Below are 23,650 nucleotides of genomic sequence, written 5' to 3'. Positions count from 1 at the left end.
ATTCCGTTTCCGTATGTCCTCATGTCCGTCCCGCAAAAAAATAGAACATGTCCTGTTATTGTCTGCGTAATGCACATGGATAGGACTGTTCTATTAGGTGACAGCTGTTCCGTTCTGCAAAATAAGGACATCATCAGTATTTTTTGCGGACCGCAAAATACATACAGTCGTGTGCATGAGCCCTAACAATGAGTTTTCTATAGTTCTTCACTAGTCCATTAATTCTGATAAATCCGGCATCCATAAGATCAGATTTATGGGGTTTTGTGACTATAGCAATCTAGTTACATCTCTCAGATGTAGTCTACGGTAGGCACAGAATGGGCTGCGTGCTCGGCTGTTCCAGAACTCCCTTGGATCTCTTCTCTTCACCTTCTCGTTTACCTATTTAATCGACACTCTAGCTAGGGGGTCTTTTGCCAGTAGCCTGCGGGACCTCACCTGTCAGATATCTGTACACCTTTTAGAGGTCTGTGGTTAAGATGCCTCTTTAAGGGAATTTTCTGTCACTGGTGTAGATCCTAAGGCCAGTGGTGAAGTCAGTCACATAACGACATAAACCATCTCAACAATTTAATGTGTTAAAAATTACAGATTTAGAGCATTTAATGCATTGATATTCATATACAATATTCACAATGGTTTTCAAGGAACATCCAAATTGAAGTGAGAGCCGCTTGTCCCAGTCAGGAAAAGTCCTCATTGAATGATTCGGTAGATACTCCGAGTTATCCCAGTTAGTTTTCTCTGTAGCTGGGGGGTATCTGCTTGGATTCACTGTTGGTTGGTGATCTGTCTATGGTGTCTATGTAGCAGGGCTGTGTTTGCTGTTCAGCACAATGCATGGTGTGCTGTCCATTCTATGATCTTAGCTTAACCCCAGCAAGTTAGTACAAAGTACCAAAGAAACTTTTTAATGACAAACCCAGCCCTGCTCCATCTCTGTTTAGCTCCTGGGGTGACCTATCCACCATCTCCAAAATCTGTTAATTATATACAGTCGTTTGCAGTCATTCTGGTTGATTCCGAATTTGATGTAGTCCCGTATCCAGGCTCACAATGAGAAACATGAAAATCGTTTAAAGGGCCAGCATCTAATAATGCTCCTACGGATGTAAATGTCTCCGGAGATTCTCAGCCCCCGTGGTCACGTTCCTGTCACTCCTCCCACACGTTAGTCAGACTCTCACCAGCCAGAAATGGCTGACAACAGAGAACAATAATTGACTATACTGTGTAGTGAGCTTTTGCTCGTATTAAAAATGGCTGAAAATGAGAAACAAGTATGGGGTTACTGCCCCTTTAAGGATCAAACACCACAGGAGCTTGCAATTAGCATTTTGGTGTCATAGGTTTTTGCCAGACACATAGACCCCATTAATTGACTCGACCATATTGCTGTTTTTTTATTTATTTTGTTCACCCATTGTGGGTTAATAAAGTAATTGAAATCGCGAGGAACGCTCCATTCTGGGATTCTCGGGTTATGTCCTTCAGTCTCCCATGCAAATGGCTTTACTGCAGCAGATGAGTCCAGTAGATTTGCATGCTACTCTGCATGTATTCAAATGACATATTGCATTTCACCTCCTGAGGGCGCTCTGCTCGACTTCACGGAATGATCTCTGCTGAATACTCGTCTTGTAAATACCAGCTCTTCTCCACCGGGACCTCCGCCCCCTCCAGGACCCTGTGTCTGTGATGTCTCTCCAGGCAGTCGGTGACCAGGCCGTAGAGATTGGGGTCAAATTTGTTTGCAAATAAATGCGGAGAATTGATCAACCAGCGCAGATCTCCGAGCCCATAGATGCAGATGTCCCGGACATAATGCCCTGAGAGAGGAACAGGACGCAGGTTAGGGAAAAAGTGACTTCAGTGGACTTCCAGCTGAGGGTTTGTTACAGTTGTATCCAGTGTAGAAACACACCAGCAGCACCAATATCTCCTGTCCTGAGAGTTTGTTCCAATACATCAAGGCAGGTAAGATGTAGCAGTCTGGAATCCAGATTGTTTACCTCTCAGGGTATTACTGGGTATTATTGTAACAAAGCCTCAGCTGTCAGAAGTTTTGTGTTGGGACCGGTTTCTACACCTGGATGTGAAGAATAAATGTGAATTCTCACTCGCTGGCAGAGATCTTGGAAATTGTGAACTAAATTAGGCATAATTATTACTGTATTAGAAAATTGCAGAACTTTTTTTTGCTTACACCCTTTTAGGGGGTTGTCCAGGATTATAATTATGTGGCTGCGTTTTTCCGAAACCAGCACTGCCGCAGCTAAGGATGGTGTCTGGTATTGCAGTTTGGCTCCTTTTAGGCCTGGTTCTTCTGTCCGAAGAACATGGTCTGTGTCTTGGTTGCACGGCTCCCCTCACCTGAACTGACCGCATCATTGTGTTTTATGATAGTCAGTTCCCATCTGATTGCAGGTCTATTGTACTGTACTCACATGTATAATAGATCCGAGATCACATAGGAATCCACTGTGTCATAAAACACTATGACGCAGTCGCTTTGGGTCAGGGGAGCCGCAGCCGACACCCGGACCGTGTTTCCCGGACTGATCAGGGTGATGTGAATCCGCCCTCAAAGTGAATGCTCATGAGCTGTAATACCACTCACAGCCTTTGGACAGGTGTGGTGCTGGATTTAGAAGTAAGCAGCCATGTGTTTTTTGTAATCCTGGAGCTAAGGGCATGATTTTAAGGGCACTTCCTCCAACTTAAAGGGGTTGTCCTGTTTCAGAAGGAAACTAGACAACACATGCTCTCCACCCTCACTAATGAATAGACTGTTACTTACCCAAAACATCCTGTGCTCCTGTCCCGGTTCTGTTTACCTGGCTGCAGCAGTGAGGTCACGTCAACACGTGACCACTGCAGCCAATCGCTAGCCTCTTTGGTGCCCTGCATGTCAATGTGATGTCACCAGTGCCGTCAGGTTAACAGAGCCCTGCCGGGAGAACCGGCGCGGTAGCATGGGAGCTGTCAAGTAAGTGATGATCTTTTCTTTATTGCAAGTGAATCACATGTGGAGTTTGGTTTCTTCTTGAAACCAGACAACCCCTTTAAGTTGGAGGAAGTGCCCTTTAAGACCATGACCTTGGCTCTACAGCTGTCAGTGTTTACTCCATTTCTTACACCAAAGACATGGAGTGGCTTGTTAGTTGCAATATGGCGCAAATTGAAGAAGCACTCCTAGGAGAAGTGACGTACTGTGCTATGACATAGGGATTCTCTTTGGTGTTCTTGAAATCCATGTGTCAGCCTGTCCCTAACACTGCTGCAGTGCGAGTATGGCGACCGAATCGGTCATGTGACTCCCAGCGTTCCCAATATAAAGAAACACACAAGAGGCGCGTTGGAGTCACATAACCCCTCTTCTGGCCGGGAGCGCACACTGATGGCCTGGCTCTGACCTAAATGTTTCTGTGGGAAACGGCTTGAACGTTGCCCCTCATAGAGTGCAAAGGCAGAATGAGATTGTAAAGGTTACCACTGCAGCCAGAGTGTGAGGTGCCCTCCTGGTCCCTCCATTTTACAGCTCGGATGTTCCCCTCCCAGCCAGCATCCGGTGTTGATCCTGGGAAATCTGGAAACAGAAAAATCCAGTGCACGGTTTAAAGGGCTGATGGTTACTTAGCGGAGCGGCGACTGTGGATCCTTGTCCTGTTGACCGGCTGCATTTCTGCTCTCCTGCTTAATTGGGCATTACAGATGTTTTTCTGCTTTTTGTCCATGAAGCTTAAATGGGTTTTTCAGGTTCCTGTTGTTGAGGACCTCAGGATAGGTAATTAATATCTGGTCAATGAGGGTCTGACACCCCGCACCGCTACTGATCAGCTGTTCTTTGCAGCCTCTGGCGCTGGAACAAGCACTTTGAATTAAACAGGAAGCACAGCCCCGTTCAAAGAGTAGTGGCTGTGCTGGGTTACTGCACCCCAGCTCCCATTCACTTCAATAGGAGCTAAGCTGCAGTAACCAAGTGTGACCACTACACTTTGAACAGCGCTGTTCTTCTGCACCGCCACTTATCAGCTGGAGCAGGGTTTTCAGACCCTCACTGGTCAGATATTAATATAATACCTGGAAAACCCCTTTAGGGTCCATTTACACATCCGCAGTGTTTTGCAGATCCGCAGAACACCGGTCCGGCACCCCAATAGAAATGCCTATTCTTGTCCGAAGCTGTGGACAAGAATAGGGCATGTTCTATTTTTTGGTGGAGCCGCGCAGGGCCGGGCCGACACAGAGGCTGGGGAGGCTCCAGCCTCAGGGCGCAGCCTGGGGTGGGCGGAAAAACAAACCTTTTTTTTTTTTTTTTTTTTTTTTTTTATCACTTACTTGCTGCCGGGCGCCCTCCCCTCCCCTCCCCAGCCAGTGTTCACTCTAAGCTGCGCTTGTAGATAGGAGCAGGAGGCTGCTGATTGGCCAGTATCAGCTAGCTGCCCTGCCATTGGTCCATCCTTTCACACCCCCTTCTCTCTGGAGCTGAACACAGCAGGAGGGTGTGAACTTTGAAGACAGGAGGCAGGCGTTCTCACAGTGGATCATGTGACCACGAAGGAGCATGTGACCAGTGACGTCACAGACCTCCTTCTAACAAATCCATTCTAGCATCTACCCAGCATGTATGGCAGGACTCTGCTGAGCAAAGACCATGTGCCCAGGTGAGGTGACCACAGAAGTGCCCTGGCATCTGTCTGCTGCTGGAAGCTCAATGTGGAGCTTTATGAATGTAAAAACTAATACCCAAGAGGCTAAAGAAACCCTGCTTGTCTGCTTCTGACCCTAATCGTAACACATAACGTTCATTTGATTGCAATTTACTCTAACACCTAAAGGGATTTTTTTTAAAGCCTGCTGTTTCTCTAGAAGATGACCTTATGCTGATAGTAGTGTTAATAGAGTCTCAAAGGTCTGTAAAAATAGGGTAACTGCTTTTATAGACCCTTGAGACTATTAACACTACTATAAACATAAGGTCACCTAGAGAAAGAACAAGTTTTTTTAAATTATCTTTTTCCTTTAGGTGTTAAAACATAACTTATTTGATTTCTTGAACACCTAAAGGAAATCAAATAAGAAACCTGCTGTTTCTCAAGATGACCTTATGTCGATAGCAGTGGTAATAGAGTCTGAAAGGTCTATAGAAGCAGTTACCCTATTTTTACAGACCTTTGAGGCTCTAATAACACTACTGTCAACATAAGGTCATTTAGAGACACAGCAGGTTTTTAAAAAGATTTTTCCTTTAGGTGTTACAGCAGTCAAATGAAAGTTATGTTTTAACACCTAAAGGAAAAACATAATTAAAAAAAAAACATGCTGTTTCTCTAAATGACCTGATGTTGATGGTAGTGTTAATAGAGTCTCAAAGGTTTGTAAAAATATTGTACCTGCTTCTATAGACCTTTGAGACTCTATTACCATGACTTTTAGCACAAGATTATCTGGAGAAACATCAGGTTTTAAAAAAAAAAATATATAATTTCTTTAGGTGTTAGAGCAATCAAATGGAGGGGGAGAAATGTGACATGGGTGAGGATGGGGTTACATGATGGGCCGGAGACAATGACTGTAGTCTGTCTGTGCCATGGACGGGGAGAAATATGACATGGAGGGCTGATGGCTGACATGGGGGTCTGATCTGAGGCATTGGGGCTGTGCCTGCGAGCTGGGGTCTGATGGCTGGTCTGACCTGAGGTGGAATGAAAAATATTGTTTCCTATTATCCTCCTTTAAAACCTAGGTGCGTCTTATGGGACGAACCTACATTTTGGTGCACCCCCCTTCCCCCAGGTGAGCTGAAGGGGGAGGGGGGGTCGGGGGCGCCAAAATGTAGGTTCGCTTGTGTTGGTAAAAAACCTTGCACCGGCCCTGGGCGCAGGCAGGGGGGCGCACTTGGGCAGCTCAGCCTCTGTTGGTGGACCTTGTCCCAGCCCTGGAGCCGCGGATCGGAAATGCTGATGCGGACAGCACACACGGACAGTATCTTTTCCGTCCCCATTGAAAATTAATGGGTCCGCACCCGTTCCGCATAATTGCAGAACGGATCCGGACCCAAAGTGCGGACGTCTGAATGGAGCCTTAACCGGAACTTGCATTGCAGTTCCTCACAATTTGCAAGCTTGCTGTCAGTGAATGTAAACTATTTTAGCCCTACAGACTTTGTATTTCTCACAAGTGAGGGTTTGCCACAAATGTATCCAGTCTAGACTATCCTCTGTGAGGTAAGCAAGCGAGCAGCACCAAACTCTCTCCTGATAATGTGCCACAAGCAGGTACGGTGTATCAGCATGAAGTATCCCAGAGGATTGTCTAAACTCGATACAATTGTAGCAAGCCTTTATATGTGAGAAGTATTAGATCAGGACATGTTTTCAGCCTCTGAATGTGAATAAGGATCTGTTCCCATTCACTGACGGCAGGTAGAGTTCTTGACGAGCATCAGGGGTTGATGCCCAGAGTCTAATACAATCATTGAGATTGTAGCCTGGACTCTAGGGGGTTACGGACGAGGTATGGACTCTACTAGGTTTCATGTGCAGATCTCTCACCTTTCATCCTGTTGAGGGTCACCCAGTAATGCTCATCCGGACTGTAGGATTCCTTCGACCACTCTAGAAGATCTTTAGCCCTTTGGTCAGTCAATAAAAATTCTACAAACTCCCTTGTCAGGGCATAGTAGGCGGTTCCGAAGTAAAGCGTGATGTTGTGAGGGGGGGCAGCCTTTCCTCTTGGGATAGGATAGACGTAGGACCTCCCCATATGGACAAACTCCTTGTAAGTGATTTGAGTCCGGTACCTCATATGCGGCGGCTGGATCACGCCCGGTGTCAGGTTCCGTCCTTTCCATTTGCTCTTGAGATACTGTACAATCTCCCTGTTGGTTTTCATGGGGAAGTCTTGGCCGCACAAGTTTATGACGTGTCTCCACAGAACGTGGGAGCGGACGAGGTCCTCCATGCAGTTGATATCAGCGCGTAGTCGAGAGAACCCCGCGTAGACCACTGTCTCTTGCTGGGATGCTATAAACACGTTCTGGAAGCAGCTGGCGAGCCTCCACACCGCCTGACTGTACGTTTTGGGAGACTTCTGGTCGATGTGGATGCAGTAGACGTTCTGCGGGGTGTAAATAGCGGAAAGCAACTTTATGAACATGTGCAACTGTTTGTGTATGATCAGGATGTACGCCAAGGGGTAGTCCGCCTCCTCCGACGACAGCGGCTTTGTTATAAAGTGCAGGTCGTTTATCAGGGTGGTGCAGTTGAACTGTAAGTTGATTGCTCCATCTTCTCTGGGTGGGGGCAGGGCTTCTTGACATATCTTTCCCACCACCAGGGCGCTTGGCTTCTCCTCAAATAACGCTTTACAGAGTTCTCCGGGATAGAAGCCACATTCCTTGATCTCCTCAACGGTCAGCCTGACCTCAGGTTGGTTAAAATTGTTAATGGCCAAAAGGATGAGGCAGAGGCCGACACATAACATAAATCCTGACTTGGTGCATCCAAGGAGGCTCATTGTCTCCTCTGCATCGGCCTTGTCATCAGCATTATTGTGTTTTTTTTTTTTTTGTTTTTTTTTTAGTTTGTGATCCTGCCTGAAAAAAAATAGAGAAAACAACCTTAACAATATGTATTCTGAAGTCACATCCAGAGCTGCGTTCACAATTCTCATTCTTCATTCACATCCAGAGCTGCAGTCGCTCTTCTTATTCATCAGTCACATCCAGAGCTGCATTCACCTTTCTTAGGCCTCATGCACACGACCGTATGTATTTTGTGGTCTGCAAAAAAAACGGAACTGCAAAAAATAGAGATGACGTCCGTGTGCATTCCGTATTTTGCGGTAACAGAACAGCCGGCCCCTAATAGTACAGTACTATCCTTGTTCGTAAGGCGGACAATAATAGGACATGTTCTATTTTTTTGCAGAATGGACAAACGGAATGCACACAGACTATTTATTATTATATTTTTTTTTATAGTTCCGTATACGGTCCACACGAATAAACGGAACGGACACAGAAAGAAAATACATTTGTGTGTGCGTGAGGCCTTATTCAGTTTCCACAGCTGCATTCACAATTCTCCACTTGGGCCACTGGAAACCGGTCATTTGTCTACAGTACATCCCATGTATTTTCTCCAGTCCTATCTAGAGCTGCTTTAACGGTTCTGCTGCTTGAGTTTGAAATCTGTCAGCCCTGTGTCACCATATACTTTGACGTCCACCATACACATCCTATCTGTAGAGAGATCTTTCCTGGCCATACATAGGTTCCTTTTATACACGTAGATATTGTGCCCGGTGACAAGTGTTAGGCAATACAATTGCCGTGTTTGTAAGAGGGGAGGCAGGGCCTTACAGCCTATTTATACCTGCAGGCACACAGCCGCAGGTGCGGTACGTCAGCGTTACAGGCACTTCCGGTTTGGCTGGGTCACCATTGGATTCTGTGTGCGCTAGTGGTGGTTCGGCGGTGAGGCGTCTTTCCACAGCAGGCGCTGCTTCTCCTGGTAGGACGAAGGCTGCTAGTGCTTCCTGGCAGCCTGGGACATGTTCGATCAAAGCTGTTATCCGTGGGGCAGGGTTGGCGGTGCTTACTTTCAGTTTTGTTCCTGTCTCGAGCGGCGCGCACTGAGCTCACAGCCGGCGTGCTTGGCCCTCCCCAGTGCCTGTCGGGGTGTGCGGGCACCATCTGCTGGTCATTTTTCGCTGCGCACCTCTGCAGCTTCGCCAGCACATCCTAGTGCTGCTCGTTATGTTTGTTTGGGTTTGTTGCTGGGGGGATGGGGGGGGCCCACAATTCCGTTTTTAATTATAAAAAAAAAACACAGTATCCCGATCAACCGTCTCTGTTCTCAGCCCATCCCGTTAAGGCCTTATTAAAGGGTATTCAGAAGGTGTCCGTCAAGAAACGACCCACTCAACAGCCTTTTAACGGTAGCATGTTTAGGTCTTTATCAGACATGTTGCAGAATAACCCGTTTGGTCGGCACATCAGCCTACTAATTAAAACAGCCATGTACTTGGCTTTCTATGGGTTCCTCAGGCCGGGTGAGTTTTCCTGCGCCAGCACATCTTTAAATTACTTATGCAAGAGTCGGCTGCGCTGGAGTAGCTCTTGCTACACTCTTACCTTATTAGCCTCCAAGACGACCCGGCTGGGGGAACCTGTAACAGTCAAGTATTTTGCCACCGGTAATAAATGGTGCCCGGTGAGGGTATTGCATCAGTGGTTGCAGTTTATCAAAGCTGAGCCAACGGATTCCCCCTTACTCAAGTTGGTAGATGCTCCCTTGAATATCAATACGTTCCTCAAGTTCATCCGCATATTGTTAGTCAATTCAGGAGTTAACCCTTTGTCCATAACTGGTCACTCCTTCCGTATTGGCGCTGCTTCAGAGCATTACTTACCGGTCCATATCATAAAAAAAAAAAATGGGTCGGTGGAGTTCTGCTTGCTATTACTCAATATATTCCCGATCCTCATCATGACTTGTCACTTGCCTTTCAGGATTTGGTTATGTAATTATGTCCTAAAGATACCTTTGCTATATCAATGGTCTGTTATTTTTGGCACCTTTTTAGGCTGCCCTTCTACAGCAGTTCCGGCATAATCCTTCTGCTATTAGGTAGGTAGTTAGGTAGGGTGTGTTCTTACATGAGCCGATCCAAGCACAAGTGTTAGGCAATACAATTGCCGTGTTTGTGAGAGGGGGGACGGGGCCCTACAACCTATTTATACCTGCAGGCACACAGCCACAGGTGCGGTACGTCAGCGTTACAGCCCTCCCAAAACCCCCTTCTTTCTTAGGGCGCTTCATATTAGGGTTGCCCCCTTTAGGCTGCCCTTCTACAGCAGTTCCGGCATAATCCTTCTGCTATTAGGTAGGGTGTGTCCTTACATGAGCCGATCCGAGCACAAGCAGCAATAGATGTCAACAGGATGGCGACCGCCGCACGTTACTTGCATCTATGTGCTGTTAGTATTCAGACAAACCATCAGTGACTAGATCTTTCGTCCACATGCATTTTTCATTGTTCAGCAGGATCACGCCTGGGCCATGTGCTGCTGACTATTGAGCGTGTTTTGTTTTTGAATTTAATGCATTCTGAATGGAAAAGGATCCCCTCAGAATGCATCAGTTTGCCTCCGTTCAGTCACCATTCCGCTCTGGAGGCGGACACCAAAACGCTGCCTGCAGCGTTTTTCTCTGTCATGTGGTGCGGAGCAAGACGTCCTGACACACAATGCAAGTCAATGGGGACGGATCCGTCCCCCGTTGACTTTCAATGGTGTTCATGACGGATCCGTCATGGCTATAGAAGACCTAATACAACCGGCCCGTTCATGACGGATGCATGCGGTTGTATTATGGTAACGGAAGCGTTTTTTTGCAGATCCATGACTGATCCGCAAAAAACGCTAATGTAAAAGTAGCCTTATTAGGAGAAGTTAAATAGCCAGTCTTAAGGTCAGCTCAGTCCTTTGACTCCAGTAGGGAAAAAAAGCTGTCTGGTTTGAAGTTGTTTTGGAGCTGCACTTATACAAGCAGACAAACAGCGCGAGTTTGTGAGCGTTCATATGTTTGATTTAGGGCTGCAGCTAACGATTATTTGAATAATCGATTAGTTGCCGATTAATTTCTACGATTAATCGGGAAAAACGACAAAATTACAAAACAAAGCGGTTTATATGATTTTACTTGAAAAATTATGTTCAAAGGCCATATTAAAACAAATTGTGGATGGCACTGTTATGGGGAGGATCTGTGGGTGGCGCTGTTATGGAGAGGGGGATCTGTGGGTGGCGCTGTTATGGAGAGGGGGATCTGTTGGTGGTGCTGTTATGGAGAGGGGGATCTGTGGGTGGCGCTGTTATGGAGAGGGGGATCTGTGGGTGGCGCTGTTATGGAGAGGGGGATCTGTGGGTGGCGCTGTTATGGAGAGGGGGATCTGTGGGTGGCGCTGTTATGGAGAGGGGGATCTGTGGGTGGCGCTGTTATGGAGAGGGGGATCTGTGGGTGGCGCTGTTATGGAGAGGGGGATCTGTGGGTGGCGCTGTTATGGAGAGGGGATATGTGCACTGTTATGGGGAAGGGGATATGTGCACTGTTATGGGCATAACAGTGCACAGATCCCTTTCCCCATAACAGTGCACAGATCCCTTTCCCCATAACAGTGCACAGATCCCTTTCCCCATAACAGTGCACAGATCCCCTTTCCCCATAACAGTGCACAGATCCCCTTTCCCCATAACAGTGCACAGATCCCCTTTCCCCATAACAGTGCACAGATCCCCTTTCCCCATAACAGTGCACAGATCCCCTTTCCCCATAACAGTGCACAGATCCCCTTTCCCCATAACAGTGCACAGATCCCCTTTCCCCATAACAGTGCACAGATCCCCTTTCCCCATAACAGTGCACAGATCCCCTTTCCCCATAACAGTGCACAGATCCCCTTTCCCCATAACAGTGCACAGATCCCCTTTCCCCATAACAGTGCACAGATCCCCTTTCCCCATAACAGTGCACAGATCCCCTTTCCCCATAACAGTGCACAGATCCCCTTTCCCCATAACAGTGCACAGATCCCCTTTCCCCATAACAGTGCACAGATCCCCTTTCCCCATAACAGTGCACAGATCCCCTTTCCCCATAACAGTGCACAGATCCCCTTTCCCCATAGCAGTGCACAGATCCCCTTTCCCCATAGCAGTGCACAGATCCCCTTTCCCCATAGCAGTGCACAGATCCCCTTTCCCCATAGCAGTGCACAGATCCCCTTTCCCCATAGCAGTGCACAGATCCCCCCTCCCCATAGCAGTGCACAGATCCCCCCTCCCCATAGCAGTGCACAGATCCCCCCTCCCCATAGCAGTGCACAGATCCCCCCTCCCCATAGCAGTGCACAGATCCCCCCTCCCCATAGCAGTGCACAGATCCCCCATCCCCATAGCAGTGCCATAGACCGATCCCCCTACCCATAACAGCCCCGGCCCTGCTGCTCACAGCAGACTAATCACTCACTGCATCTTTATTTTACCTTGCAATCGTGACGCTCCAGTAACAACTCTGCAGGCAGAGCGGAGGGCGGCGTAACGTCACTTACTCACGTGACGCACCTGCTCAGCCCACTTTATGAATAAAGGTGTCGGAGCAGGCGCGTCACGTGAGTAAGTGACGTTACGGCGCTCTCCGCTCTGCCTGCAGAGTTGTTACTGGAGTGTCACGATTATTTTACCTTACAAAGATGCAGTGACTTAAAGTAAACCGCTCGCCCGGCGCCCGCCCGCATAGCAACGAATCGGCGATTATTCGATAACTGGATTCGTCGACAACGAATCCAGTTATCGATTATTATCGATTACATCGATTAATCGTTGCAGCCCTAGTTTGATTTAAAATATGTGTTTGTATTAAGTGTGTGACTTTAGATTGTGACTTGAGAAATTCAGGGACTTTCGGAGGGGACTACACTAAATCAGTTTCTTATCACTGCACTGTATTGTATTTTTTTTTTCTCTTTTCTTGCGTAATCCCCATTTAGTATGTGTTCCATTATTGACAGCACAGTCCAGTGCATATCTTGTCTAATGTATGCAGTCCTGGAACAGCCGTTTGAAGGTGCATATCTTTGTTCAAAATGTGAGCAAATTGCCCGTTGGGAATCGCACATTGTGTATCTAACCGGGCGAGTTTCAACACAGAAGAGTTGACAATTTGGAAAAAAGTTTGCTACTCACTGAGCAGGCACTCTATGAGGGAGATGCGGGGGAAGATGGTAGCGAGGAGGCTCAGGAAAGTGAGGTAGCTAGCTAGGTAACATTTAGAAAGCCATGTAGAGGGAAGAGTGCCAGGGAGGCTAGTCCTGATCTAGCTCACCCCTACAAGTTTGAAAGGTTGGCAGATGAGGGGGATGTCGGTTCAGGGACAACACTGCTGCAGCCAGACCCTTCCTCTGTCAGTCAGGGGAATGTCCGCTCCAGTAAGCAGGAGAGCAGGGCAGGCAAGACAGGGAGACTCAATTATTAGGGGTACAGATAGGGCGATCTGTCACAAAGACCGTGATCATCAAATGGTGTGTTGTCTTTCTGGCACTCGAGGTTGACAGATTACTGGGGGGGGGGCTGGAGAACACCCGGCAGTCGTGGTCCATATTGGAACAAATAAAAAAAGTTAGAGGTAGGTGAAGCGACCTTAAAAAAGGATTTTTAGGGATTTAGGTCACAGGCAAGGACCTCAAAGATGGTGTTTTCCGAAATAATACCTGTACCACGAGGCACACCTGAAAGGCAGCTCAAGAACTGGTGTAGGTAGGAGGGGTTTGGGTTCCTGGAGAACTGGGCTGTCAGGCTCTATGGTTAGGATGGGCTGCGCCTCAATGGGGAAGGTGCAGCTGTTTTGGGTGAGAAGATGGCAAGAAGGTTGGAGTGTTTAAACTAGAGACTGAGGGAGGGGAGGGTAATTATAGGAGGGGAAGATAGAGACCTGGGGGAGGTCTCTATCACCAAGCCTGACTCATAAACCTGGTGAACTGGAATTAGTGATCTGTGAGGAGGACAATGACCTAGTGGAAATAACTGAGACATGGCTGGATGATACCTATGACTGGGCAGTTAAAGGGGTATTCCCATCTTCACTTTTCATACTTACCTTTTGTTGAGCGCGACGTTCACTTCCTGGTTTTGGCTGGACTTGATTGACTTCTTCTGCCGGGCTGTGCTTGCGCAGAAGACTGAAGATTTTCTCCTTGCTGGGCCGCGCAATGTCCTGAACGCACACGCCGCCGCCGCGCATGCTCCATGGTGACTTATTCCTGACCCGTAAAGTACAGAGCCAGCGTGCGCGTTCGTGGCTCTGTACTATACTGGCCAGGAAGAAGTCATCATGGTGCATGCGTGGCGGCCTGCGCGTTCAGGACTTTGCCCGGCCAGGAGAAAATCTTCAGTTTTCTGCGCAAGCGCGGCCTGGCGGGATTCGACAGGAGAGGTGGCCGTAACCAGGGGAGACGAAAGACAACAATCAGGTAAGAGGGGACTTATTTTCTCAAAAAGGGTGGGAATTGGGTAATTAAATGTATTTACAAAAATGATCACTGTCAAATCATTAACAGATTTAACAGTGACCATTGTGATGGGAATACCCCTTTTAATGTACAAGGTTACAGTCTGTTTAGAAAGGATCGCCAAATCCGGAGAGGGGGAGGGGTTTGCCTTTATGTAAAGTCTTGTCTAAAGCCCACGGTCCCGGAAGATATAAGTGAGGGACATGAACATGTGGAGTCACTGTGGGTAGAGATACATGGAGCTAAAAACAATAATAAATTACTAATAGGAGTTTATTATAAGCCACCTAATATACCAGAGTTCACAGAAAATCTTCTACTAAATGAAATAGATGAAGGGGCAAATCATAATGAGGTGGTTATTATGGGGGACTTTTAACTTCCCAGATATAGACTGGGAAACTGAAAGCTGTAGATCCCATAATGGAAACAGGTTCTTGGCAATACCCAAGGACAATTACCTTTCCCAACTGGTTCAGGACCCGACTAGAGGGACGGCCATACTGGACTTAGTATTAACCAATAGACATGACAGAACAACAGATGTGCAGGTTGGGGGACACCTGGGAAATAGTGACCATAAAGTAATAACCTTCCAGTTGTCATTCAAAAGAGTGTTTCTTCAGGGAGGACAAAAATACCAAACTTCAAAAAAGCTAAATTTAGCCAACTAAGAGAGGCCTAACTAACTGGGACAAAGTCCTCAAAAATTAAAATACTGCCACAAAATGGGATATTTTTAAAGGCATCCCAAAATCTAATTCTGAGAGGTACATACCTTTTTATGGGAATAAAAGGGTAAGGAACAAGAAAAAAAACAATGTGGATAAACAAATGAAAAGAAAGCAATAAATGACAAAAATAAATTATTTAAAGCGAACCTGTCACCTCCTAAACACATTTTAAACAGAAATCATTACCTTACAGTAGCCCCCAGTGTGTTCCTAATCATGATTTTCATTCCTCCACTGGTTGTTGTATACTTTATTAAAAAAAAAGTGGCCTCCTTAAGCCCGCCCCTTACCCATCATCCCTTCACTGTGATTGACATCCTGCTGTGAGGCTGGGATTGTGCGCTCCTTGTTACTGCGCAATTCCGGGTCCCACACTCAGCCGGCTGCTTTCCTTATGTCTGCGTTTGAGCCGGGCGCGCACAATGGAAAAGCCCGGCGCATGCGCAGAGAGAAGAAAGCGACCGGCTGATTGCCGGAGACAGGATCGCGCAGTGACAAGGAGCGCATGCGTGAGACTTGCACTATCCCAGCCTCACAGCAGCATGTCAATCACAGTGAAGGGAGGACTGGTAAGGGGCGGGCTTAGCTTGACTTGAAGCAAGGAGGCCACTTTTTTATAACTTATAAAACAACCAGTGGAGGAATGAAAATCATGATTAGGAACACACTGGGGGCTACTGTAAGGTAATGAAGTCTGTTTAAAATGTGTTTTGGAGGTGACAGGTTCCGTTTAAGTCACTAAAACAGGAGGGTAGCGAGGAAGCACTGAAAAACTAAAAGAATAGAATATGTAAATGACAAATATAAGCAGGGGGAGTTGCAGAGAGCGATGAGGAGAAAGCAAAGCTATTAACTATTTTTTTCTTCTTCACTGTATTCACTGAAGAAACTGTCAGATGAAATGCAGAATGTTAAAGTAAATTCCCCATTAAAAGTGCCCTGTCTGACCCAGGAAGAAGTACAGTGGCATCTTAAATAGCTTAAGGCTGCGTTCACACGGGCGAGATTTCCGCGCGGGTGCAATGCGGTAGGTGAACGCATTGCACCCGCACTGAATCTGGACCCATTCATTTCAATGGGGCTGTTCAGATGAGCGATGATTTTCACGCATCACTTATGCGTTGCGTGAAAATCGCAGCATGCTCTATATTCTGCGTTTTTCACGCAACGCAGGCCCCATAGAAGTGAATGGGGTTGCGTGAAAATCGCATGCATCCGCAAGCAAGTGCGGATGCGGTGCGATTTTTCACGCACGGTTGCTAGGTGACTGTCTATACACTGTATTATTTTCCCTTATAACATGGTTATAAGGGAAAATAATAGCATTCTGATTACAGAATGCATAGTAGGTGATCGATTGAGGGTTAAAAAATAAAAAAAATTAACTCACCTTCTCCGTTTGTTCGCGTAGTTCTCCCGGTCTTCAGTTCTTTAAAAAGATGAACTATGGGCTAAAGGACCTTTGATGACGTAAGATCACATGCTCCAATCACATGGTCCATCACCACGGTGATGGACCCTGTGATTGGAGCATGTGATCTGACGTCACCAAAGGTCCTTTAGCCCATAGTTCATCTTTTTAAAGAACTGAAGACCGGGAGAACTACGCGAACAAACGGAGAAGGTGAGTTAATTTTTTTTATTTTTTAACCCTCAATCGATCACCTACTATGCATTCTGTAATCAGAATGCTATTATTTTCCCTTATAACCATGTTATAAGGGAAAATAATAACATCTACACAACACCGAACCCAAACCTGAACTTCTGTGAAGAAGTTCGGGTCTGGGTACCACAGTCGGTTTTTTATCACGCGCGTGCAAAACACATTGCACACGCGCGATAAAAACTGAACATCGGAACGCAATCGCAGTCAAAACTGACTGCAATTGCATTCCTACTCGCGCGGGTTTGCCGCAACACACCGGGACGCATCCGGAACTAATCCGGACACGCTCGTGTGAACCCAGCCTAAAATAGACAAATCGCCAGGACCAGATGGCATACACCCCCGTATCCTAAGAGAATTAAGTAATGTCATAGCCAGACCCTTATTTCCTATATTTATGGACTCTATACTGACAGGGAGTGTTCCACAGGATTGGCGCATAGCAAATGTGGTGCCAATATTCAAAAAGGGTCCAAAAACAGAGCCCGGAAACTATAGGCCGGTAAGTTTAACATGTCGTGGGAAAACTGTTTGAAGGTTTTCTAAGAGATGCTATCTTGGAGTACCTCAATGAAAATAAGCAAATAACACCATATCAGCATGGCTTCGTGAGGGATCGGTCATATCAAACTAATTTAATCAGTTTCTATGAGGAGGTAAGTTCAAGACTTGACCACAGCGAATCAATGAATCTTGACTTCTCAAAAGCATTTGACACTGTACCACATAAAAGGTTAGTATATAAAATGAGTGCTTGTACTGGGGACAATGTCTGTATGTGGGTAAGTAACTGGCTGAGTGATATAAAACGGAGTGTGGGTATTAACGGTACATACTCAGATTGGGTCACTGTCAGTATTGGGCATTAGTCTCTTCAATATATTTATTAATGATCTTGTAGAAGGCTTGCACAGTAAAATATCAATTTTTGCAGATGACACTAAACTGTGTAATTAACACGGAAGAGGACAGTATACTGCTATAGGTGGATCTGGATAGATTGGAGGCTTGGGCAGATAAGTGGCAGATGAGGTTTAACACTGACAAATGTAAGGTTATGCACATGGGAAAGAATAATGCAAGTCACCAGTACATACTAAATGGTAAAACACTGGGTAACATCGACATGGAAAAGGACCTAGGAATTTTAGTGAACATTAAACTAAGCTGTAGACCAGTGTTGGGCAGCTGCTGCCAAGGCCAATAAGATAATGGGTTGCATCAAAAGGGGCATAGATGCCCGTGATGAGAACATAGTCCTGCCACTTTACAAATCGCTAGTCAGACCACACATGGAGTAGTGTGTACAGTTCTGGGCTCCTGTGAACAAGGCAGACATAGCAGAGCTGGAGAGGGTTCAGAGGAGGGCAACTAAAGTAATACCTGGAATGAGTGGACTACAGTACCCTGAAAGATAATCAAAATTAGGGTTACTCACTTTAGAAAAAAGATGACTGAGGAGAGATCTAGTAACTTTGTATAAATATATCAGGGGTCAGTACAGAGATCTCTCCCATCATCTACAGTCAGGTCCATAAATATTGGGACATGGACACAATTCTAACATTTTTGGCTCTATACACTACCACAATGGATTTGAAATGAAACGAACAAGATGTGCTTTAACTGCAGACGGTCAGCTTTAATTTGAGGGTATTTACATCCAAATCAGGTGTAGGAATTGCATATGTGCCTCCCACTTGTTAAGGGACCAAAAGTAATGGGACCATTGGCTTCTCAGCTGTTCCATGGCCAGGTGTGTATTTCCTCATTATCCCAATTAGAATGAGCAGATAAAAGGTCCAGAGTTCATTTCAAGTGTACTATTTGCATTTGGAATCTGTTGCTGTCAACGCTCAAGAGGAGATCCAAAGAGCTGTCACTATTAGTGAAGCAAGCCATCATTAAAAATCAAAACAAACCCATCAGAGAGATGGCAAAAACATTAGGCATGGCCAAAACAACTGTTTGGAACATCCTTAAAAAGAAGAAATGCATCGGTGAGCTCAGCAACAGCAAAAGACCCGGAAGACCACGGAAAACAACTGTGGTGGATGACTGAAGAATTCTTTCCCTGGTGAAGAAAACGCCCTTCACAACAGTTGGCCAGATCAAGAACACTCTAGGAGGTAGGTGTATGTGTGTCAAAGTCAACAATCAAGAGAAGACTTCACCAGAGTGAATACAGAGGGTTCACCACAAGATGTAAACAATTGGTGAGCCTCAAAAACAGGAAGGCCAGATTAGAGTTTGCCAAACGACATCTAAAAAAGCCTTCACAGTTCTGGAAGAACATCCTATGGACAGATGAGACCAAGATTAACTTGTACCAGAGTGATGGGAGGAGAAGAGTATGGAGAAGGAAAGGAACTGCTCATGATCCTAAGCATACCACCTCATCCGTGAAGCATGGTGTTGGTAGTGTCATGGCGTGGGCATGTATTGCTGCCAATGGAACTGGTTCTCTTGTATTTATTGATGTGACTGCTGACAAAAGCAGCAGGATGAATTCTGAAGTGTTTCAGGCAATATTATCTGCTCATATTCAGTCAAATGCTTCAGAACTCATTGGACGGCGCTTCACAGTGCAGATGGACAATGACCCAAAGCATACTGCAAAAGCAACCAAAGAGTTTAAGTGAAAAAAGTGGAATGTTATGCAATGGTCAATTACCTGACCTGAATCCGATTGAGCATGCATTTCACTTGCTGAAGACAAAACTGAAGGGAAAATGCCCCAAGAACAAGCAGGAACTGAAGACAGTTGCAGTAGAGGCTGGCAGAGCATCACCAGGGATGAAACCCAGCGTCTGGTGATGTCTATGCGTTCCAGACTTCAGGCTGTAATTGACTTCAAAGGATTTGCAACCAAGTATTAAAAAGTGTAAGTTTGATTTATGATTATTATTATTCTGTCCCATTACTCTTGGTCCCTTAACAAGTGGGAGGCACATATGCAAACTGTTGTAATTTCTACACCATTCACCTGATTTGGATGTAAATGCCCTCAAATTAAAGCTGACAGTCTGCAGTTAAAACACATCTTGTTTGTTTAATTTCAAATCCATTGTGGTGGTGTATAGAGCCAAAAATTTTAGAATTGTGTCGATGTCCCAATATTTATGGACCTGACTGTATTGATCCCCGTGACTGTGACGAGGGGACATCCTCTGCGTCTGGAGGAAAGAAGGTTTGTACACAAACCTAGAAGAGGATTCTTTACGGTAAGAGCAGTGAGACTATGGAACTCTCTGCCTGAGGAGGTGGTGATGGTGAGTACAATAAAAGAGTTCAAGAGGGGTCTGGATGTATTTCTGGAGTGTAATAATATTACAGGTTATAGCTACTAGAGAGGGGTCCAGGGAGTTATTCTGGTTGCCTAATTGGAGTCCGGAAGGAATTTTTTTTTCTCCTAAAGTAAATTTGCTTCTACCTCAGTGTGTGTGTTGTGTGTTGTTTTTTTTTTTTTTGGCCTTCCTCTGGATCAACTTGCAGGCTAACAGGCTGAACTGCATGGACAGATGTCTTTTTTCAGCCTTATAAACTGTTACTATGTATATCGGTACATATCCAAGAAGAAGGGAGAAAAATAATAAACATGATCCCCTTCATCTCTACCTAACCTTAACCACACCATCCACCCAACCCAAGCAACAAGCACCATCGGGGGTAAGGGGAAAAAATAATAAATCAAAATTCAAATTACTGCCAACCAACCCAAATCCTATCCCAAACCCTTAACTGATTGTTTTTTATAGAATCAAGTGTATATTGCTCTTGATTCTATTCATTACCTGTCTCCACTCCTCTTTTTCTGGGTATTTTGCTGAGCCCCATGATCTAACAAGAAGTCATGCTATTAATAACCCTCTTTACCGTATCTTGTAGCAAGGAGAGAGCGTGATAAGTGAGACTTCTCTCCTCATTCTAGCATTGGTGGGAGTCTCAGCACTTTGACCACCACCGATCGCTAGAAAGAGGAGAGAGAAGTGCTCACCTATTGCCCTCTCTCGTCACTGCAGGAGATGGACTCAACAGAAAGTCCATGGGCCTGTCTTTATTCTGTCTCCTGCACTCAGACCCCTGTCAACCTATGGAATGAAAAGAGAAGTGCTCACATGTCCCTGTTTGCTGCAGGAGACATAATCAAGATGGGCCCATAGACGTTCTGTTGAGTCCATCTGATTTCCGTCCTGCAGAGGAAAAAGCGTGATATGCAAGGGCTTCTCTCTTTGTTCTAGCGATCGGCGAGGTACTCTGCACTCTCACCTTCTACCTATCCAAACTTTTGATGCGTCCCTATGACATATCAAATGTTCCCTGAAAACTCAGTGAGCCTTTCACACGCTTTATTGGGTCACTTTATAAACAGTAGAAATAGATTTTTGAAGTTATTATGCGAAGTCTCTTGAGAAACTTCAGCTCATAGGAGCCAATACATTCTAATACTCGCTCCGTACAGTATTCAAACGAAGTATTATGCGAATCTACTTCGGATGTTTAATCAGAAGTCGATTCGCTCATTGAGTTCGCTCATCCCTAATAATACCCTGTGGAGCCCGAGTCTCCAATTGCAGGGCTCAATATGCTTCTTTAGTATGGACGTTATGCCTCCAGTCACCACCTCTAGGCAGTTCGATGACTTTTTCACAACTGTACAGGATGTCCCCTCCATGTACATATAACAAATGCATGGAAGTTGCTGAAACATTTCTGGTTCGTGGATTATAAATATTATTAATGTGCTCCGAATCTATAGATCTACCGTATGTCATGTCTGGCTGTGTGTCTGTCTGTCTATCTATATATCACCTATCTGTCTGCATTAACAATTCTGTTGCTTGAGTTTGGGATCCTTTTACGTTGGGTCCCTTTATGCAAGTAGATATTCTGCCTGGTAACAAGCGCCAATTACCAGCATGGCAACTGTCTTACGCAATCTTCATTTATTTGCAGCAATTATGCAACCAGATGGTAATAAGATCTTTCGCCCCCTACGTGGTTTTCCTTTCTCTGCAGCTCATCCCTGTTTAACTGGGGCAATATGTTGCCAACAAACTCATAAAAGATGCCATCACCCACCAAAAGAGCATTAGCTTGATTACAGGCTGGTTGGCAGCATGTTTACACACTGCAGTTATTTTATCTTTCTTACATATATCCTCATCTTTCTGTGACTATCAACCACTGCCCACGTATGCTCACTCCCCATGGTTTATATAAGTAACCTCCTATGATACAGCCCGGTCTCCTCACCCTTCAGGTACACACTTACCTGCAGAGCGTTCCTCACACCCTGACCAGAAGCTTCTGTGCTGCAGACGTCTAGGATGAGTTGTGGGTGTTATTGTTGGTGTGTCAGTTACTAGCAGCAGAGATTTGGTTTCCAAGCAAGGTTTACATTTCTTATCTGATGACTCCACGGGGCCCCTGGGACACTGCTTGTTGGTCCTTTTGGGCTTTATTAAAGAGAATGAAAGCTGTAAGGACTAGGTGTGCCCTGCCAGCCAGAATCCTTGCTTTACAGTATGAAAAATATAATAATTTTTAGCATTTTTTTGTGGGGGGAGGGAGGAAGTGATTTGTATGAAAAAGCACAGAAATGTTGCCAATTAGATTTTTGTGGGATGAGTTGTAGTTTTCATTTATGCTATTTTGGGGTACATTTGGGGAACTTTTTGATCACCTTTTTATTGCATATTATTTTTTTTATTATTTTTTTTGGGAGTTCATTTAAGCATAACAGCAGTTTAAGTCCCAGTATGGTACATGGACCTGTGATCTTTTGATCGCCCATATAATACACTGAAATACTTTGTATTGCAGTGTATTATGTCAGTTACAGTAAATCTGACAGAATGCCTTTTAGAGTTCTATACATGGCAGGCCTGAGGGCCATTGTTAAGCTCTTGGCTGCCATGGCAAGCCCTCCGTATACCATGATCATGTTGTGGGGGGACAATGGCATGAGAGAGGCCCCCTACCTCTCTCTAACCACTCACGTACTGCAATTGGCATCAGTTAACTCCAATCCTGATAGTTGGAGCGGGCTGCCAGCTATATGGTACATTGATGGTGAGGGCACAACTGCCATGCCTCCGCTATCACTGCACTGCAGCTTGCAGGAAGTACGTATTTCCTAAAACTTACTATCACAGGGCTGGGTGGGAAGAGGCATGTAACTTCTTAAAGACCTTTCAGCACTCCTGACATGTATGTTTTAATAGCTTCATGCATTCTCCATGTAATAACAGTTCTGGAGCATCTATTCTTATGGTTCTATGTTGTGCCATTCCTTTATTATTTCTACTTGAAGTTATGAATGAATTGCTAGCAGTCAGCAGTAAGGGTACAGAGAGGTGGTAACAAGTTGGGGGTGTGTCCCTGCACAGTCTCAAAATGGCAGCACTGATTGGATGAGCCTGTACAGGTACACACCCCCAACTTGTTACCACCCCTCTGTACCCTTACTGCAGACTGCTAGCAATTCATTCATAACTTCAAGTAGAAATAATAAAGGAATGGCACAACACAGAGCCATAAGAATAGATGTTCCAGAATTATTATTACACTGCTCAAAAAAATAAAGGGAACACAAAAATAACACATCCTAGATCGGAATTAATTAAATATTCTTCTGAAATACTTTGTTCTTTACATAGTTGAATGTGCTGACAACAAAATCACACAAAAATAAAAAAATGGAAATCAAATTTTTTAACCCTTGGAGGTCTGGATTTGGAGTCACACTCAAAATTAAAGTGGAAAAACACACTACAGGCTGATCCAACTTTGATGTAATGTCCTTAAAACAAGTCAAAATGAGGCTCAGTAGTGTGTGTGGCCTCCACGTGGCTGTATGACCTCCATACAACGCCTGTGCATGCTCCTGATGAGGTGGCGGACGGTCTCCTGAGGGATCTCCTCCCAGACCTGGACTAAAGCATCTGACAACTCCTGTGGTGCAACGTGACGTTGGTGGATAGAGCGAGACATGATGTCCCAGATGTGCTCAATTGGATTCAGGTCTGGGGAACGGGCGGGCCAGTCCATAGCATCAATGCCTTTGTCTTGCAGGAACTGCTGACACACTCCAGCCACATGAGGTCTAGCATTGTCTTGCATTAGGAGGAACCCAGGGCCAACAGCACCAGCATATGGTCTCACA

General features: G+C 45.5%; 2 protein-coding genes across 3 annotated transcripts in view; one reads left to right on the top strand and one right to left on the bottom strand.

Moving 5' to 3' along the window:
• The window catches only part of RTF2 (replication termination factor 2), a 58,692-nt gene that overhangs the window by 17,211 nt on the left and 17,831 nt on the right, over window positions 1-23,650 (top strand). The window lies entirely within an intron of this gene.
• Window positions 911-22,593, bottom strand: LOC121004040 (beta-1,3-galactosyl-O-glycosyl-glycoprotein beta-1,6-N-acetylglucosaminyltransferase 7-like). Of its 2 annotated transcripts, none has more exons than XM_040436077.1 (5): window positions 22,489-22,593; window positions 21,758-21,941; window positions 6,561-7,603; window positions 3,497-3,592; window positions 911-1,832 (listed from the first exon to the last, which is right to left on the bottom strand). In XM_040436077.1, the coding sequence occupies exons 3-5, from the start codon at window positions 7,522-7,524 to the stop codon at window positions 1,612-1,614; spliced, it is 1,281 nt and encodes a 426-aa protein (XP_040292011.1). In that variant the 5' UTR covers window positions 7,525-7,603; window positions 21,758-21,941; window positions 22,489-22,593; the 3' UTR covers window positions 911-1,611. The 2 variants fall into 2 exon arrangements, with proteins under 2 accessions (XP_040292011.1, XP_040292012.1); XM_040436078.1 differs by having other exon boundaries at window positions 22,485-22,587.

Source organism: Bufo bufo, chromosome 6 (assembly GCF_905171765.1).
Source record: "Bufo bufo chromosome 6, aBufBuf1.1, whole genome shotgun sequence".
NCBI lineage: Eukaryota > Metazoa > Chordata > Amphibia > Anura > Bufonidae > Bufo > Bufo bufo.
The sequence above is the reverse complement of the archived record's forward strand: the minus strand, read 5'-3'. Positions and strand labels throughout refer to the sequence as shown.